Source organism: Cherax quadricarinatus, chromosome 39 (assembly GCF_038502225.1).
Source record: "Cherax quadricarinatus isolate ZL_2023a chromosome 39, ASM3850222v1, whole genome shotgun sequence".
In the NCBI taxonomy this organism is placed as follows: domain Eukaryota; kingdom Metazoa; phylum Arthropoda; class Malacostraca; order Decapoda; family Parastacidae; genus Cherax; species Cherax quadricarinatus.
In genome coordinates, this window is record NC_091330.1 from 28004223 (window position 1) to 28024075 (window position 19853).

General features: G+C 49.1%; 1 protein-coding gene across 6 annotated transcripts in view; it reads right to left on the reverse strand.

The window, feature by feature from the left end:
• The window catches only part of LOC128694822 (breast cancer anti-estrogen resistance protein 3 homolog), a 680692-nt gene that overhangs the window by 265743 nt on the left and 395096 nt on the right, over window positions 1–19853 (reverse strand). For all 6 annotated transcript variants that reach the window (XM_070092543.1, XM_070092541.1, XM_070092545.1 and 3 more), the window contains one exon: window positions 9836–9956. In XM_070092543.1, coding sequence (XP_069948644.1) covers window positions 9836–9956 — 121 coding nt within the window. The remainder of the gene's footprint in view (window positions 1–9835; window positions 9957–19853) is intronic.

Consider the following 19853-nt stretch of genomic DNA (forward strand, 5'->3'; position numbering starts at 1 on the left):
CCTGGGAGTAGAGGAGAGCCTGGGAGTAGAGGAGAGCCAGGGAGTAGAAGGGAGCCAGGGAGTAGAGGGAAGCCAGGGAGAAGAGGGAAGCCTGGGAGTAGAGGGGAGCCAGGGAGTTGAGGGGAGCCAGGGAGTAGAGGGAAGCCTGGGAGCAGAGGGGAGCCAGGGAGTAGAGGGGAGCCAGGGAGTAGAGGAGAGCCAGGGAGTAGAAAGGAGCCAGGGAGTAGAGGGGAGCCAGGGATTAGAGGGGAGCCTGGGAGTAGAGGGAAGCCTGGGAGTAGAGGGGAGCCTGGGAGAAGAGGGAAGCCAGGGAGTAGAGGGAAGCCTGGGAGTAGAGGGGAGCCAGGGAGTAGAGGGGAGCCAGAGAGTAGAGGGAAGCCTGGGAGCAGAAGGGAGCCAGGGAGTAGAGGAGAGCCAGGGAGTAGAGGGAAGCCTGGGAGTAGAAGAGAGCCAGGGAGTAGAGGGGAGCCAGGGAGTAGAGGGAAGACAGGGAGTAAAGGGAAGACAGGGAGTAAAGGGAAGCCTGGGAGTAGAGGGGAGCCAGGGAGTAGAAAGGAGCCAGGGAGTAGAGGGAAGCCTGGGAGCAGAGGGGAGCCAGGGAGTAGAGGGAAGCCTGGGAGCAGAGGGGAGACAGGGAGTAGAGGAGAGCCAGGGAGTAGAGGGGAGCCTGGGAGTAGAGAGGAGCCAGGGAGTAGAGGAGAGCCAGGGAGTAGAAAGGAGCCAGAGAGTAGACGGGAGCCAGGGATTAGAGGGGAGCCTGGGAGCAGAGAGGAGCCAGGGAGCAGAGGGGAGCCAGGGAGTAGAAAGGAGCCAGGGAGAAGAAGAACCCAGGGATTAGAGGGGAGCCTGGGAGTAGAGGGGAGCCAGGGAGTAGAGAGGAGCCAGGGAGTAGAAGGGAGCCAGGGAGTAGAGGGGAGCCAGGGAGTACAGCCAAGGAGTAGAGGGGAGCCAGGGAGTAGAGGGGAGCCAGGGAGTAGAGGGGAGCCAGGGAGTAGAGAGGAGCCAGGGAGTAGAGGGGAACCAGGGAGCAGAGGGGAGCCAGGGAGTAGAGGGGAGCCAGGGAGAAGAGATGAGCCAGAGAGTAGAGGGGAGCCAGTGAGTAGAGGAAAACCAGGGAGTAGAAAGGAGCCAGGGAGTAGAGGGGAGCCTGGGAGTAGAGAGGAGCCAGGGAGCAGAGGGGAGCCAGAGAGTAGAAAGGAGCCAGGGAGTAGAGCAAACCAGGGATTAGAAGGGAGCCTGGGAGTAGAGGGGAGCCAGGGAGTAGAGAGGAGCCAGGGAGTAGAAGGGAGCCAGGGAGTAGAGGGGAGCCAGGGAGTAGAGGGGAGCCAGGGAGTAGAGAGGAGCCAGGGAGTAGAGGGGAATCAGGGAGCAGAGGGGAGCCAGGGAGTAGAGGGGAGCCAGGGAGTAGAGAGGAGCCAGGGAGTAGAGGGGAGCCAGAGAGTAGAGGAAAACCAGGGAGTAGAAAGGAGCCAGGGAGTAGAGGGGAGCCAGGGAGTAAAGCCAGGGATTAGAGGGGAGCCAGGGAGTAGAGGACAGCCATTAAGTAGAAAGGAGCCAGGGAGTAGAAAGGAGCCAGGGAGTAGAGGAGAACCAGGGAGTAGAGGGGAGCCAGGGAGTAGAGGGGAGCCAGGGAGTAGAGGAGAGCCAGGCAGTAGAGGAGAGCCAGGGAGTAGAGGAGAGCCAGGGAGTAGAGGAGAGCCTGGGAGTAGAGGGGAGCCAGGGAGTAGAGGAGAGCCAGGGAGTAGAAAAGAGCCAGGGAGTAGAGGGGAGCCTGGGAGTAGAGAGGAGCCAGGGAGCAGAGGGGAGCCAGGGAGTAGAAAGGAGCCAGGGAGTAGAGGAACCCAGAGATTAGAGGGGAGCCTGGGAGTAGAGGGGAGCCAGGGAGTAGAGAGGAGCCAGGGAGTAGAAGGGAGCCAGGGAGTACAGCCAGGGAGTAGAGGGGAGCCAGAGAGTACAGCCAGGGAGCAGAGGAGAGCCAGGGAGTAGAAAAGAGCCAGGGAGCAGAGGGGAGCCAGGGAGTAGAGGGGAGCCAGGGAGTAGAGGGGAGCCAGGGAGTAGAGGGGAGCCAGAGAGTAGAGGAGAGCCAGGGAGTAGAGGGGACCCAGGGAGTAGAGGGGAGCCAGGGAGTACAGGAGAGCCAGGGAGTAGAGGGGAGCAAGGGAGTAGAGGGGAGCCAGGGAGTAAAGGGGAGTCAGGGAGGGGAACAGGGGAGTACAGGAGAACCAGGGAGTAGAAAAGAGCAAGGAAGTACAGCCAGGGAGTAAAGGGAAGCCAGGGAGTAGAGGGGAGCCAGGGAGTAGAGAGGAACCAAGGAGTAGAGGGGAACCAGGGAGCAGAGGGGAGCCAGGGAATAGAGGGGAGCCAGGGAGTAGAGGGGAGCCAGGGAGTGGAGGGGAGCCAGGGAGTAGAGGAGAACCAGGGAGTACAAAGGAGCCAGGGAGTAGAGGGGAGCCAGGGAGTAAAGCCAGGGATTAGAGGGGAGCCAGGGAGTAGAGGAGAGCCAGGGAGTAGAAAGGAGCCAGGGAGTAGAGGGGAGCCAGGGAGTAGAGGAGAGCCAGGGAGTAGAGGGGAGCCAGGGAGTAGAGGAAAGCCAGGGAGTAGAGGGGAGCAAGGGAGTAGAGGGGAGCAAGGGAGTAAACGAGAGTCAGGGAGGGGAACCAGGGAGTACAGGAGAACCAGGGAGTAGAGGAGAGCCAGGAAGTACAGCCAGGGAGTAAAGGGAAGCCAGGGAGTAGAGGGGAGCCAGGGAGTAGAGGGGAGCCTGGGAGTAGAGGAGAGTCTCAGGGAGTAGAGGGGAGCCAGGGAGTAGAGGGGGGCCAGGGAGTAGAGGAGAGCCAGGGAGTAGAGGGAAGCCAGGGAGTAGAGGAGAGCCAGGGAGTAGAGGGGAGCCAGGGAGTAGAGGGGAGCCAGGGAGTAGAGGACAGTCAGGGAACAGAGGGGACCCAGGGAGTAGAGGGGAGCGAGGGAGTAAAGGGGAGCCAGGGAGTAGAGGGAGCCTGGGAGTAGAGTAGAGCCTGGGAATATAGGGGAGCCAGGGAGTAGAGCGGAGCCAGGGAGTAGAGGGGAACCAGGGAGTAAAGGGGAGCCAGGGAGTAGAGGGGCGCCAGGAAGTAGAGAGAGCCTGGGAGTAGAGGGGAGCCTGGAAATAGAGGGGAGCCAGGGAGTAAAGGGGAGCCAGGGAGTATGGGGAAGGCAGGGAGTAGAGGGGAGCCAGGGAGTAGAGGAGAGCCAGGGAGTAGAGGGGAGCCAGGGAGTAGAGGGGAGCCAGGGAGTAGAGGGGAGCCAGGGAAGGGAACCAGGGAGTAGAGGAGAACCAGGGAGTAGAGGAGAGCCAGGGAGTAGAGGGGAGCCAGGGAGTAGAGGGGAGTAGAGGGGAGCCAGGGAGTAGAGGGGAGTAGAGGGGAGCCAGGGAGTAGAGGGGAGTAGAGGGGAGCCAGGGAGTAGAGGGGAGCCTGAGAGTAGAGTCAGGGAGTAGCGGGGAGCCAGGGAGTAGAGGGGAGCCAGGGAGTAGAGGGGAGCCAGGGAGTAGAGGAGAGCCAGGGATTAGAGGGGACCCTGGGAGTAGAGAGGAGCCAGGGAGCAGAGGGGAGCCTGGGAGTAGAGGGGAGCCTGGGAGTAGAGGGGAGCCAGGGAGTAGAGGAGAGCCAGGGAGTAGAAAGGAGCCAGGGAGTAGAGGGGAGCCAGGGATTAGAGGGAAGCCTGGGAGTAGAGGGGAGCCAGGGAGTAGAGAGGAGCCAGGGAGTAGAACGGAGCCAGGGAGAACAGCCAGGGAGTAGAACGGAGCCAGGGAGAACAGCCAGGGAGTAGAGGGGAGCCACGGAGTACAGCCAGGGAGTAGAGGGGAGCCAGGGAGTAGAGAGGAGAACCAGGGAGTAAATAACAAAAAGGCACAATACCGTGACTGGAACGATACACAAATAACCCGCACATAAAAGAGAGAAGCTTACGACACTAACAATGCTCTTTTCTGTCACGTCAGAGATCATAGCCATCCTATTGACTGGTCTTCTGCTAAAACTGTCTTCCCTACTTCCAACTCGAACAGTCGCCGTTTAGTTGAATCCTCTCTAATACACAACTTTCCTTGTATGAACCTTAGCCCTGGCTTCGTCTCTGTAGATGCCTTCCTCTCCCACTACATTGTAAAATGCTCCAAACTTCAGAACACCCGTGACTTAACCTGAATCCTCATTTTTTCTTCTTCTTCTTCTTTTTCTTCTTCCTCTTCCCCTTTCCTCTCTCCTTTTCTCCTCTGGGTTGTCTTTCTCTCTCCTGTCTCGTGTTTCTGTTCCTTCTTTATTTTATTTCACCACTTCCCCTTTCACGCACCTCTGTGCGCTTGCTCTCCCTCTGTGGGTTTCTAGCTCTCTTGCAGTGCTCCCCTTCCTTTGTATTTGACTGGCTCGTCTTCCTTATTTCCCACTTCTACCACTACCACTACCTCTTCTTCTTCTTCTACTACATCTACTGATGAAATTAAGACACATGTGCGGCGTCTGGTTGTCTTTGTTGTGGACGTTTCGCCATCCAGTGGCTGGCTGGATGGCGAAACGTCTACGGTGGGGATGCCCGGGTGTTGTGCATGTGTCATTTCATCCTGTCAGTATTATATACAATTCTTGTACTACTACTACTACTACTACTACCACTACTACTACCTCCACCTCTTCCTGCCTATATATAGCCGTCCTGCTCCACCTCTGTTAGTGTGACTTTGTCAATGGTCCAAGTCGGACCGAAACGTCGTCGTAAGCTTCTCTCTTTTATGTGCGGGTTATTTGTGAACCAGGGAGTAGTAAGGAGCCAGGGAGTAGAGGGGAGCCAGGGAGTAAAGCCAGGGATTAGAGGGGAGCCAGGGAGTAAAGCCAGGGATTAGAGGGGAGCCAGGGAGTAGAAGAGAGCAAGGGAGTAGAAAGGAGCCAGGGAGTAGAGGGGAGCCAGGGAGTAGAGGGAAGCCAGGGAGTAAAGCGGAGCCAGGGAGTAGAGGGGAGCCAGAGAGTAAAGCCAGGGAGTAGAGGGGAGCCAGGGAGTAGAGGAGAGCCAGGGAGTAGAGGAGAGCCAGGGAGTAGAGGGGAGCAAAAGAGTAGAGGGGAGCCAGGGAGTAAAGGGGAGTCAGGGAGTGGAACCAGGGAGTACAGGAGAACCAGGGAGTAGAGGAGAGCAAGGAAGTACAGCCAGGGAGTAAATGGAAGCCAGGGAGTAGAGGGGAGCCAGGGAGTAGACAGGAGCCAGGGAGTAGAGGGGAACCAGGGAGCAGAGGGGAGCCAGGGAGTAGAGGGGAGCCAGAGAATAGAGGGGAGCCAGGGATTGGAGGGGAGCCAGGGAGTAGAGGAGAACCAGTGAGTAGAAAGGAGCCAGGGAGTAGAGGGGAGCCAGGGAGTAAAGCCAGGGATTAGAGGGGAGCCAGGGAGTAGAAGAGAGCCAGGGAGTAGAGGGGAGCCAGGGAGTAGAGGGGAGCCAGGGAGTAGAGGAGAGCCAGGGAGTAGAGGGGAGCCAGGGAGTAGAGAGGAGCCAGGGAGTAGAGGGGAGCCAGGGAGTAGAGGGGAGCCAGGGAGTAGAGGAGAGCCAGAGAGTAGAAGGGAGCCAGGGAGTAGAGGGGAGCCAGGGAGTAGAGGGGAGCCAGGGAGTAGAGGAGAGCCAGGGAGTAGAGGGGAGCCTGGTAGTAAAGGGGAGCCAGGGAGTAGAGGAAAGTCAGGGAACAGAGGGGACCCAGGGAGTAGAGGGGAGCGAGGGAGTAAAGGGGAGCCAGGGAGTAGAGGGGAGCCAGGGAGTAGAGGGGAGCCAGGGAGTAGAGGGAGCCTGGGAGTAGAGGGGAGCCTGGGAATAGAGGGGAGCCAGGGAGTAGAGCGGAGCAAGGGAGTAGAGGGGAGCCAGGGAGTAGAGGTGAGCCAGGGAGTAGAGGTGAGCCAGGGAGTAGAGGTGAGCCAGGGAGTAGAGGGGACCCAGGGAGTAGAGGGGACCCAGGGAGTAGAGGAGAGCAAGGGAGTAGAGGGGAGCAAGAGAGTAGAGGGGAGCCAGGGAGTAAAGGGGAGTCAGGGAGGGGAACCAGGGAGTACAGGAGAACCAGGGAGTAGAGGAGAGCAAGGAAGTACAGCCAGGGAGTAAAGGGAAGCCAGGGAGTAGAGGGGAGCCAGGGAGTAGAGAGGAGCCAAGGAGTAGAGGGGAACCAGGGAGCAGAGGGGAGCCAGGGAGTAGAGGGGAGCCAGGGAGTAGAGGGGAGCCAGGGAGTGGAGGGGAGCCAAGGAGTAGAGGAGAACCAGGGAGTAGAAAGGAGCCAGGGAGTAGAGGGGAGCCAGGGAGTAAAGCAAGGGATTAGAAGGGAGCCAGGGAGTAGAGGAGAGCCAGGGAGTAGAAAGGACCCAGGGAGTAGAGGGGAGGCAGGGAGTAGAGGAGAGCCAGGGAATAGAGGGGAGCCAGGGAGTAGAGGGGAGCCAGGGAGTAGAGGGGAGCCAGGGAGTAGAGGAGAGCCAGAGAGTAGAGGGGAGCCAGGGAGTAGAGGGGAGCCAGGGAGTAGAGGGGAGCCAAAGAGTAGAGGAGAGCCAGGGAGTAAAGGGGAGTCAGGGAGGGGAACCAGGGAGAACAGGAGAACCAGGGAGTAGAGGAGAGCCAGGAAGTACAGCCAGGGAGTAAAGGGAAGCCAGGGAGTAGAGGGGAGCCAGGGAGTAGAGGGGAGCCTGGGAGTAGAGGAGAGTCAGGGAGTAGAGGAGAGTCAGGGAGAAGAGGGGAGCCAGAGAGTAGAGGGGAGCCAGGGAGTAGAGGAGAGCCAGGGAGTAGAGGGAAGCCAGGGAGTAGAGGGGAGCCAGGGAGTAGAGGGGAGCCAGGGAGTAGAGGAAAGTCAGGGAACAGAGGGGACCCAGGGAGTAGAGGGGAGCGAGGGAGTAAAGAGGAGCCAGGGAGTAGAGGGAGCCTGGGAGTAGAGGAGAGCCTGGGAATAGAAAGGAGCCAGGGAGTAGAGCGGAGCCAGGGAGTAGAGGGGAACCAGGGAGTAAAGGGGAGCCAGGGAGTAGAGGGGCGCAAGGAAGTAGAGAGAGCCTGGGAGTAGAGGGGAGCCTGGAAATAGAGGGGAGCCAGGGAGTAAAGGGGAGCCAGGGAGTATGGGGAAGGCAGGGAGTAGAGGGGAGCCAGGGAGTAGAGGCTAGCCAGGGAGTAGAGGAAAGCCAGGGAACAGAGGGGAGCCAGGGAGTAGAGGGGAGCCAGGGAGTAAAGGGGAGCCAGGGAGTAGAGGGGAGCCGGGGAGTAAAGGGGAGCCAGGGAGTAGAGGGAAGCCAGGGAGTAGAGGGGAGCCAGGGAGTAGAGGGGAGCCGGGGAGTAGAGGGGAGCCGGGGAGTAGAGGGGAGCCAGGGAGTAGAGGGGAGCCAGGGAACACATCAGCGAGAGACGTTGATGAGAAATAGCAACGTAAGAAAACACTTTCCAGTCTCAGGGTTGGAAATTACACAAATTATATGAAGGGATGGTGAAGGTCAACACCAAATATAGCTTCAAGTGGGGTTGTAATCGCGTCTTAGGGGAAGAAATCAGGTAAATCGGACGATCATGTAAAATGATGGGATCATCGCTGGACCCCGTGTTGAAGGCAACCTCCGTACACTCTTTTGAAAGTTGGAATATCAGAGCTCTAGAAGGCAGAAACAAGTAATGCCAGCCGACGAAGATTGAGAGTCGGGGCCAGGAGCCAACACTCAACGCCCCTTCCCTACCTCCCACTCAAATAAATCGCAGCGTGCGCACCCACAAGTTACAAGAACACTACGTGTTGCAACTAAATTCACACCTCACACGTCACAATTCTCGACAAGGTTTGTGGTTTGCGCGTCGGTAGGTGGTACCCTCGTCTCCCAGTGACTGTGTCCGTAACATTTCCTGAGTCACGAGCATTGTACACACATTTAAAGTCAAGGACAGACACAAGCACCGCAGTAATGTGCATTGTTATGCATCTGTGGCAACACTAGACGTTATTGTTATCCTCAGTGAGCAACTGTTATGTATTCATGGGGCAACCGCTATGTCCATGGGGGTCACACAGCGCCTGGGGCAGTGAGTAGCGTTCAAGTTTGATCCAAGGGACGGACGGCAGGTCCAATTCGTTCGATCAAGATCCCTTCGCCGCCTTCAGGGAACCTCCTTTGAGGGGAGTGAATAAACAGATGAGCTCTGCATATTTCCTGTGATATCTCACGGGTATATACCAAAACTTGCGCCTCATTGTGTATAAGAAGCCTCATCCTCCCCCCCCCCAGTCCGTCACATGCCCGTGCTTGCCCAAGTGCATGCATGTGAGTCAGTTTTTTTTGTTTTTTAAACTAGCATGTAACAACAGTGTTAGGAAGTCGGAGATATTTCAAGTGTGTGGTTCCAACCTGAGTAAGTTTGATGGTTGAGGAAAATTTTGAATTTTCCTGAATTCAGCATGTGTAAATTTGAATATAACTGCGTATTAAAATGTGATGCTGATTTGATCCTTCGAGAAATTTTAAGTGAAGGGTGTGTGAAACAGCCGTAGAGTGACGCGGATAGGAAGGAGACGCGATATTGAAACTGAATGTGTGAACACTGGTCCTTTAATTGTGCAACGCAATCGGGCATCATCGAATTTCAATGAGTGTCTATCGGCCTCAATCCGTAATTTAGAAATTGCTGACACATTCCCGCTGAAGAATTGGGATAAACAGTGTGAAAAACTTTTATAATTCGGCAACAAGAACAGAAAAATAGAGGACACCAATTCTCCCAGGAGCACACCTTAGCTAAGTGACATCTACCCATAAATTCTAGCTGTTGTGGTAGCGTTAGGGAGTGCTTCCAAAAAAAATATTGATCCAGTAATTAAATGATAAGTGGTAACACGAATTTCCTGACCAGCCGGGCAGTGGTTCGTACATTGGACTGTGTGTGGTTAGCAGTAACAGCCTGGTCCACCATGAGGCCTGGTCACAGACCGGGCCGCGGGGGCGTTGACCCCCGGAACTCTCTCCAGGCATATTCCAGGTATACTATTATAATTTATGTACAATAGTTACATTCTGTGTACCCAGCAAGCCTAAACATATACAGTCCACACAACTTTAATTTATCAGAGTTGCTGTTTTTAATATTGTAATTATTAATTTAATGTCAGGTCTAGCTTTTTGTGAGAGTGGTGAGGTGGGCATCGAGGGAGTTACAGTCTTCCGACCTACTGTGACTAAGTCCCACTTGTCTTGCCCAAATTTCTTGCACGTAATAATTCAGGTAATACCCTCTAAACCTCATGCAGGTAACTGTTCACATAATTCACAATGGTAATAAGTGTGGTAAACAGTTCAGGATGGTGGAAGGTGGAGACCCAGATAACTATTCTAACATTTATTTGTAGTGTCACTGAACTAGTTCACGACGACAGCACTCCCCGTCCTCCCACTCTTACATTGCCTACCTCTTGACTACTTGTTGATGGTTCCAGGGGTCATCGACCCTTGCAGCGTGGTCTTGGCTCCATCAGCCTCCTGGATGATGGCCTGGTCTTGGAAAAGACCAAGCCATCATGCAGGAAAAATGCAAAGGTCTCGCAACTTTCATCGGGTAGGTAACACATGGTGGAGTTTTGACGTGTGAGGTAGAGGGTCTAACTAGAATTCGTGTGGCTTATATGGGAGTCGTTGGAAATAATATTGTTGATATGTGAGTAGGGTGCAACTCTTCTCACGTGCGGGTCGCTGGAACCCATATGTTTAACAGTATGTGAATCTCTGGAACGGGTTTTACAGTATAAGGACCACTGGAATGTGTGGAGTTGTAACGAACGCAGCCGAGGTGTAAGAGCCAAAGACCGCAGGGGAAAAGTTAGACTTACCCTTCCCCAGCTCTGAAGACAACGTCTGGGTGTGTAAAGGGTGAAGGCAGAGGACGGTTCTGTTGACGCTCTTCTACTAGGCTCAGACGAGGGCTGGGGTCCACACCCTTGAGCTTATGGTCTGAAAAACAGAGAACGGACATGAACATCCAACAGGTGAAAGGAAGCATGTAAACACTAATGACTTAATAGCAAGAACTGTACTTCAACTTGTACTGGTAAGATAAATAAATATACACACTGGTGTGCTATTAGCCCTCAGGTGTCCTTGGATAGATAAAATTCGAATGTCACGTACAAGAACGCAAAGGTGAAGGTTCACGGACTGATCCTCAGTCACCAGAGTCTGTGAAGTTTTGAGTGATTGTTTGCCAGACGGAGAGCACACGCAGAGGGAGTTGTAGTGACCAGTCAGGAAGGATATAAGGAGTGGGTGTTACACAATTAGTGAGGGTCGTGATGACATGTCAAGAACGATACAAGGGGGTAAGCGGTTGTGATAACCTATCAGGAAAAATACAGAAGCGGATGTTACACAGGGGATGTTTTACACAGGGAGAGGGTGTTACACAGGGGATGTTTTACACAGGGAGAGGGTGTTACACAGGGGAAGTTGTAATGACGTGCTAGGAAGGACAAAGCATTGAAATCACAACGTTTTTCTCCGGGAACAATAAATTTTGTGAAGTCTTCATTGAAACTAAGAAAAAAAAACAGATAATAAACAACGATTTGTAAATGGAGATGAGAACATTTTACAATGGCTAGAGTAGGAAGATCACACCTGTGACAAAACCACAGAGCTTCTGGGATAAGACAACGATGATGTGATCTACAAGAATTTTATAAAGGAATTAGACCTATGTGAACATGGAGTGATAACCCATAAGCTGAAGTCATTAGGCATAACAGAAAACGAAAGGAAATGGATATTCTAGCAAATTACAAAATCAATAAATACACAGATAAGAACAACCACAGCTTCTTACAAATGTTTGTAAATAATATCAATATAAGTGTGAAAGTCTCCTCAGCACACACACACACACACACATATATATATATATATATATATATATATATATATATATATATATATATATATATATATATATATATATATATGTCGTGCCGAATAGGCAGAACTTGCGATCTTGGCTTAAATAACAACGCTCATCTTGCCATACAGGACAAGTGAAAATTTGTGTATGCAATAATTTCGCCAAAATCATTCTTAACCTAACGAAAAAAATATATTTCATTGTGTTTGTTTAGTATTAAATTATTGTAAACGTATTTAAAATGTATTTAGTTGGGTTAGGCTAAAATAAATTGTTCTTGTTATAATAAGGTTAGGTAAGTTTTCTAAGATTCTTTTGGTGCAAAATTAAAAATTATTACATTAACATTAATGAAAAAAATATATCTTTAAACGTATAAGAGAAAATTTCAGAAAGGACTTAATTTTAAATGAGTTCTTGCTAATTGACCAATTTTACATATTCGGCACGACATATATATATATATATATATATATATATATATATATATATATATATATATATATATATCTATATATATATATATATTTATTAAAAAAACTCACAGATCACGTCACTGGAAGAAAACATAAAAATCTTGGGAATAATTATGTCTGGAAATAATAAGGTGAATTATGAGAACTTTCGAAGCAACACAATTCACGGAAATAATGACATCATTCACAAAAATTTTCTCACGTCTCGAATGTTTTGCGCTCACCGAATTTTTCAAGGCAGGTGAGATACCATAGCTGGAAAACAGGTAAGTTATTTGCTTCCCTTATAAAATCATATATACATACTACTGGTATGAATCCATAAAGTGAATATGCTATGGGAAGGGTGACATGGGCACTGAGAACACACTCAACATCCAGGGACCAAGACTCTTCAATCTTTTGCCAACAAATGTAAGAAATATTGACGAAATAAAGCTAAGAGCTTTCATAGAAAAATGGACTGTTATCTCTTAGAAGTGTAAGATCAGCCAGGCTGTGATGGCTATGTAGGCTGCTAACAGAAACAAATTAGCTGACTAAGCAGTCTCCAGCCTCGGGCAGAGCCCTGGAAACCAGAGACAGGTAAACCATGTTCGAGTAGCATTTAAATTAATAAAAAAAACGGTCAATCAAGTTCTAGGTATCATCCATTTTACCTCAGAATATAAGAATTATCAATCTGTTTGAAAAATATTTTCTTCCCAACTTGATTATTGTATTTACAGCAAGTACAGGACACAACAACGCTGGAAAAAGTTCAAGGCTCAATTTCGAGGGTCCACTGAGAACACATATCTTCGAAAGACACTAAACAAGCTTTATGGATGTTTGAAGATGTTTAATGTGACATAGACAAGAAGCACCAACATAATGGCTGCCAAGCCACACTGCTATTACTCGATTAATTAAAAAAATATACAATTTATGCAAATGAAAAACTCATCCCCACTTTTATAAAACAGTGAAGGAAGAACATTAACCACACTAACACCCACTTAAACACTAACACCCACTTAAACACTAACAGCCACTTAAACACTAACAGCCACTTAAACACTAACAGCCACTTAAACACTAACAGCCACTTAAACACTAACAGCCACTTAAACACTAACAGCCACTTAAACACTAACAGCCACTTAAACACTAACAGTCACTTAAACACTAACAGCCACTTAAACACTAACAGCCACTTAAACACTAACAGCCACTTAAACACTAACAGTCACTTAAACACTAACAGCCACTTAAACACTAACAGCCACTTAAACACTAACAGCCACTTAAACACTAACAGCCACTTAAACACTAACAGTCACTTAAACACTAACAGCCACTTAAACACTAACAGCCACTTAAACACTAACAGCCACTTAAACACTAACAGTCACTTAAACACTAACAGCCACTTAAACACTAACAGCCACTTAAACACTAACAGCCACTTAAACACTTACAGTCACTTAAACACTAACAGCCACTTAAACACTAACAGCCACTTAAACACTAACAGTCACTTAAACACTAACAGTCACTTAAACACTAACAGCCACTTAAACACTAACAGCCACTTAAACACTAACAGCCACTTAAACACTAACAGTCACTTAAACACTAACAGCCACTTAAACACTAACAGCCACTTAAACACTAACAGCCACTTAAACACTAACAGCCACTTAAACACTAACAGCCACTTAAACACTAACAGCCACTTAAACACTAACAGCCACTTAAACACTAACAGTCACTTAAACACTAACAGCCACTTAAACACTAACAGCCACTTAAACACTAACCACTTAAACACTAACAGTCACTTAAACACTAACAGCCACTTAAACACTAACAGCCACTTAAACACTAACAGCCACTTAAACACTAACAGCCACTTAAACACTAACAGCCACTTAAACACTAACAGCCACTTAAACACTAACAGTCACTTAAACACTAACAGCCACTTAAACACTAACAGCCACTTAAACACTAACAGCCACTTAAACACTAACAGCCACTTAAACACTAACAGCCACTTAAACACTAACAGCCACTTAAACACTAACAGCCACTTAAACACTAACAGCCACTTAAACACTAACAGTCACTTAAACACTAACAGCCACTTAAACACTAACAGCCACTTAAACACTAACAGCCACTTAAACACTAACAGTCACTTAAACACTAACAGCCACTTAAACACTAACAGCCACTTAAACACTAACAGCCACTTAAACACTAACAGTCACTTAAACACTAACAGCCACTTAAACACTAACAGCCACTTAAACACTAACAGCCACTTAAACACTAACAGTCACTTAAACACTAACAGCCACTTAAACACTAACAGCCACTTAAACACTAACAGCCACTTAAACACTAACAGTCACTTAAACACTAACAGCCACTTAAACACAAACAGCCACTTAAACACTAACAGCCACTTAAACACTAACAGCCACTTAAACACTAACAGCCACTTAAACACTAACAGTCACTTAAACACTAACAGCCACTTAAACACTAACAGCGACTTAAACACTAACAGCCACTTAAACACTAACAGCCACTTAAACACTAACAGCCACTTAAACACTAACAGCCACTTAAACACTAACAGCCACTTAAACACTAACAGCCACTTAAACACTAACAGCCACTTAAACACTAACAGCCACTTAAACACTAACAGCCACTTAAACACTAACAGCCACTTAAACACTAACAGCCACTTAAACACTAACAGCCACTTAAACACTAACAGTCACTTAAACACTAACAGCCACTTAAACACTAACAGCCACTTAAACACTAACAGCCACTTAAACACTAACAGTCACTTAAACACTAACAGCCACTTAAACACAAACAGCCACTTAAACACTAACAGCCACTTAAACACTAACAGCCACTTAAACACTAACAGCCACTTAAACACTAACAGTCACTTAAACACTAACAGCCACTTAAACACTAACAGCGACTTAAACACTAACAGCCACTTAAACACTAACAGCCACTTAAACACTAACAGCCACTTAAACACTAACAGCCACTTAAACACTAACAGCCACTTAAACACTAACAGCCACTTAAACACTAACAGCCACTTAAACAGGCGAAACAACAGAACTGCAGAATGTAACCGAGACTACTTGTATAAAATCAAACACCGGAGTTACTGGAAATACATAAGATTCCTTTTACTGTACTCCCAGAAACATTGACAAGGATACAGAATCTTAGGAAATAAGATGAACGACAGACTGCGACATACTCTCAATAAAGAGCTGCGATGAGAGCACTAAGAGTGAACTCAGTATACGTAAAGTGACTAAGAGTTTTTAACACTTTCCATACTTGATAGCTGTTACCATCACCCCCTCAAGGAAGGTTCCTTGATGTTGGTGAGGGGCTCTTGATTTAGGGAATTGGATCTGTGCTCCAGTTCCCCGAATTAAGCCTGAATGCCTTCCACATCCCCCCCCCAGGCGCTGTATAATCCTCCGGGTTTAGCGCTTCCCTCTTGATTATAATAATAATGTTACCATCACACAGCCATACCACGGGCGGGGATTGAACCCGCGATCAGAGTGTCTCACAACAGCATAGCTGGACTCAATAGGGAACCTGAAAAGTTACTCAAGTTCCTTTCTGAGTTCTTTTCCGGGTGAGGACGTAGTTACTGAGTGAGGACGTAGTTACTGACTGAGGACGTAGTTACTGAGTGAGGACGTAGTTACTAACACTGGGTGAGGACGTAGTTACTAACACTGGGTGAGGACGTAGTTACTAACACTGGGTGAGGACGTAGTTACTAACACTGGGTGAGGACGTAGTTACTAACGCTGGGTGAGGACGTAGTTACTAACACTGGGTGAGGACGTAGTTACTAACACTGGGTGAGGACGTAGTTACTAACACTGGGTGAGGACGTAGTTACTAACACTGGGTGAGGACGTAGTTACTAACGCTGGGTGAGGACGTAGTTACTAACACTGGGTGAGGACATAGTTACTAACGCTGGGTGAGGACGTAGTTACTAACACTGGGTGAGGACGTAGTTACTAACACTGGGTGAGGACGTAGTTACTAACGCTGGGTGAGGACGTAGTTACTAACACTGGGTGAGGACGTAGTTACTAACGCTGGGTGAGGACGTAGTTACTAACACTGGATGAGGTCGTAGTTACTAACACTGGGTGAGGACGTAGTTACTAACACTGGATGACGACGTAGTTACTAACACTGGGTGAGGACGTAGTTACTAACACTGGGTGACGACGTAGTTACTAACACTGGGTGAGGTCGTAGTTACTAACACTGGGTGAGGACGTATTTACTAACACTGGATGACGACGTAGTTACTAACACTGGGTGAGGACGTAGTTACTAACACTGGGTGACGACGTAGTTACTAACACTGGGTGACGACGTAGTTACTAACACTGGGTGAGGAAGTAGTTACTAACACTGGGTGAGGACGTAGTTACTAACACTGGATGACGACGTAGTTACTAACACTGGGTGAGGACGTAGTTACTAACACTGGGTGACGACGTAGTTACTAACACTGGGTGACGACGTAGTTACTAACACTGGGTGAGGAAGTAGTTACTAACACTGGGTGAGGAAGTAGTTACTAACACTGGGTGAGGAAGTAGTTACTAACACTGGGTGAGGAAGTAGTTACTAACACTGGGTGAGGAAGTAATTAACTTCCCGTCAGTACAAGGTGGACAGTAAACATCCATCAACTATAAATACAACAGCGACAATAATTTAAACATTAAAGTCTCGATAATTAACATAGACACAGGAAGCAGCGATGGAAGTAACAGCAGCAGCAGCAGCAGTAACAGCAACAGAGTGGCGGCAGTAGCAGCAATAACACAGCAGCATTAGCAGCAACAACATTAACATCAGCAAGAGCAGCAACAGAAACATCAGCAGCAACAGCAGCATCAGTAGCAGCAGCAGCAATATTCGTAGTAGTAAGAAGCAACAACGGCAGGAATACAGCGCAGCAGGTAGAGGCGATAGCAACAGCAGATGTAGTGACAGCAACCATAGCGGGAGCAACAGCGTCAACAAGAACATCACCATCAACCAGCAACGACAACAGCAGCGTTATCACCATCAACCAGCAACGACAACAGCAGCGTCATCACCATCAACCAGCAACGACAACAGCAGCACCATCACCATCAACCAACAACGACAACAGTAGCGTCATCACCATCAACCAGCAACGACAACAGCAGCGTCATCACCATCAATCAGCAACGACAACAGCAGCACCATCACCATCAACCAACAACGACAACAGCAGCGTCATCACCATCAGCCAGCAACGACAACAGCAGCACCATCACCATCAACCAACAACGACAACAGCAGCGTCATCGCCATCAACCAGCAACGACAACAGCAGCACCATCACCATCAACCAACAACGACAACAGCAGCGTCATCAACCAACAACGACAACAGCAGCACCATCACCATCAACCAACAACGACAACAGCAGCGTCATCAACCAACAACGACAACAGCAGCACCATCACCATCAACCAACGACAACAGCAGCACCATCACCATCAACCAACAACAACAACAGCAGCAGCACCATCACCATCAACCAAAAACAAGAACAGCAGCACCATCACCATCAACCAACAAGAACAGCAGCACCATCACCATCAACCAACAACGACAACAGCACCATCAACATCAACCAACAACGACAACAGCAGCACCATCACCATCAACCAACAACGACAAAAGCAGCACCATCACCATCAACCAACAACAACAGCAGCAGCACCATCACCATCAACCAACAACAGCAGCACCATCACCATCAACCAACAACAACAGCACCATCACCATCAACCAACAACAACAGCAGCACCATCACCATCAACCAACAACAGCAGCAGCACCATCACCATCAACCAACAACAACAGCAGCACCATCACCATCAACCAACAACAACAACAGCAGCACCATCACCATCAACCAACAACAACAGCAGCAGCACCATCACCATCAACCAAGAACAACAAGAGCAGCACCATCACCATCAACCAACAACAACAACAGCAGCACCATCACCATCAACCAACAACGACAACAGCAGCACCATCACCATCAACCAACAACGACAACAGCAGCACCATCACCATCAACCAACAACAACAGCAGCACCATCTCCAACCAACGACAACAACAGCAGCACCATCACCATCAACCAACGACAACAGCAGCACCATCACCATCAACCAACAACAACAGCACCATCACCATCAACCAACAACAACAGCAGCACCATCAACCAACAACAACAACAGCAGCACCATCAACCAACAACAACAACAGCAGCAGCACCATCACCATCAACCAACAACAACAGCAGCAGCACCATCACCATCAACCAAGAACAACAAGAGCAGCACCATCACCATCAACCAACAACAACAACAGCAGCACCATCACCATCAACCAACAACGACAACAGCAGCACCATCACCATCAACCAACGACAACAGCAGCACCATCACCATCAACCAACAACAACAGCAGCACCATCTCCAACCAACGACAACAACAGCAGCACCATCACCATCAACCAACGACAACAGCAGCACCATCACCATCAACCAACAACAACAGCAGCACCATCACCATCAACCAACAACGACAACAGCAGCACCATCACCATCAACCAACAACAACAACAGCAGCACCATCAAACAACAACAGCACCATCACCATCAACCAACAACAACAACAGCAGCACCATCACCATCAACCAACAACAACAACAGCAGCACCATCACCATCAACCAACAACGACAACAGCAGCACCATCACCATCAACCAACAACAGCACCATCTCCAACCAACGACAACAACAGCAGCACCATCACCATCAACCAACGACAACAGCAGCACCATCACCATCAACCAACAACAACAGCACCATCACCATCAACCAACAACAACAGCAGCACCATCACCATCAACCAACAACAACAGCAGCACCATCACGATCAACCAACAACGACAACAGCAGCACCATCACCATCAACCAACAACAACAACAGCAGCACCATCACCATCAACCAACAACAACAACAGCAGCACCATCACCATCAACCAACAACGACAACAGCAGCACCATCACCATCAACCAACAACAACAACAGCAGCACCATCACCATGAACCAACAACAACAACAGCAGCACCATCACCATCAACCAACAACGACAACAGCAGCACCATCACCATCAACCAACAACGACAACAGCAGCACCATCACCATCAACCAACAACAACAACAGCAGCACCATCACCATCAACCAACAACAACAACAACAGCACCATCACCATTAACCAACAACAACAACAGCAGCACCATCACCATCAACCAACAACAACAACAGCAGCACCATCACCATCAACCAACAACGACAACAGCAGCACCATCAACCAACAACGACAACAGCAGCACCATCACCATCAACCAACAACGACAACAGCAGCACCATCACCATCAACCAACAACGACAACAGCAGCACCATCATCATCAACCAACAACGACAACAGCAGCACCATCACCATCAACCAACAACGACAACAGCAGCACCATCATCATCAACTAACAACGACAACAGCAGCACCATCAACCAACAACGACAACAGCAGCACCATCATCATCAACTAACAACGACAACAACAGCACCATCAACCAACAACGACAACAGCAGCACCATCAACCAACAACGACAACAGCAGCACCATCACCATCAACCAACAACAACAACAGCAGCACCATCACCATCAACCAACAACAACAACAGCAGCACCATCACCATCAACCAACAACAACAGCAGCACCATCACCATCAACCAACAACAACAACAGCAGCACCATCACCATCAACCAACAACAACAACAGCAGCACCATCAACCAACAACAACAACAGCAGCACCATCACCATCAACCAACAGCAACAACAGCAGCACCATCACCATCAACCAACAACAACAGCAGCACCATCACCATCAACCAAAAACAACAACAGCAACACCATCACCATCAACCAACAAAAACAACAGCAACACCATCACCATCAACCAACAACAACAACAGCAGCACCATCACCATCAACCAACAACAACAACAGCAGCACCATCAACCAACAACAACAGCAGCACCATCAACCAACAACAACAACAGCAGCACCATTACCATCAACCAAGAACAACAAGGGAAAAAAAAAGCGCCTCAAATAGCATAAACTATTATAATTCTGGTGAGGTGAGAACTGCGACTTGACATCAAATGAAGCCAAACTGCGCACCAGTCGTACAGGACATCCAGACCTCCGCACCAGTCGTACAGGACATCCAGACCTCCGCACCAGTCGTACAGGACATCGACCTCTGCACCAGTCGTACAG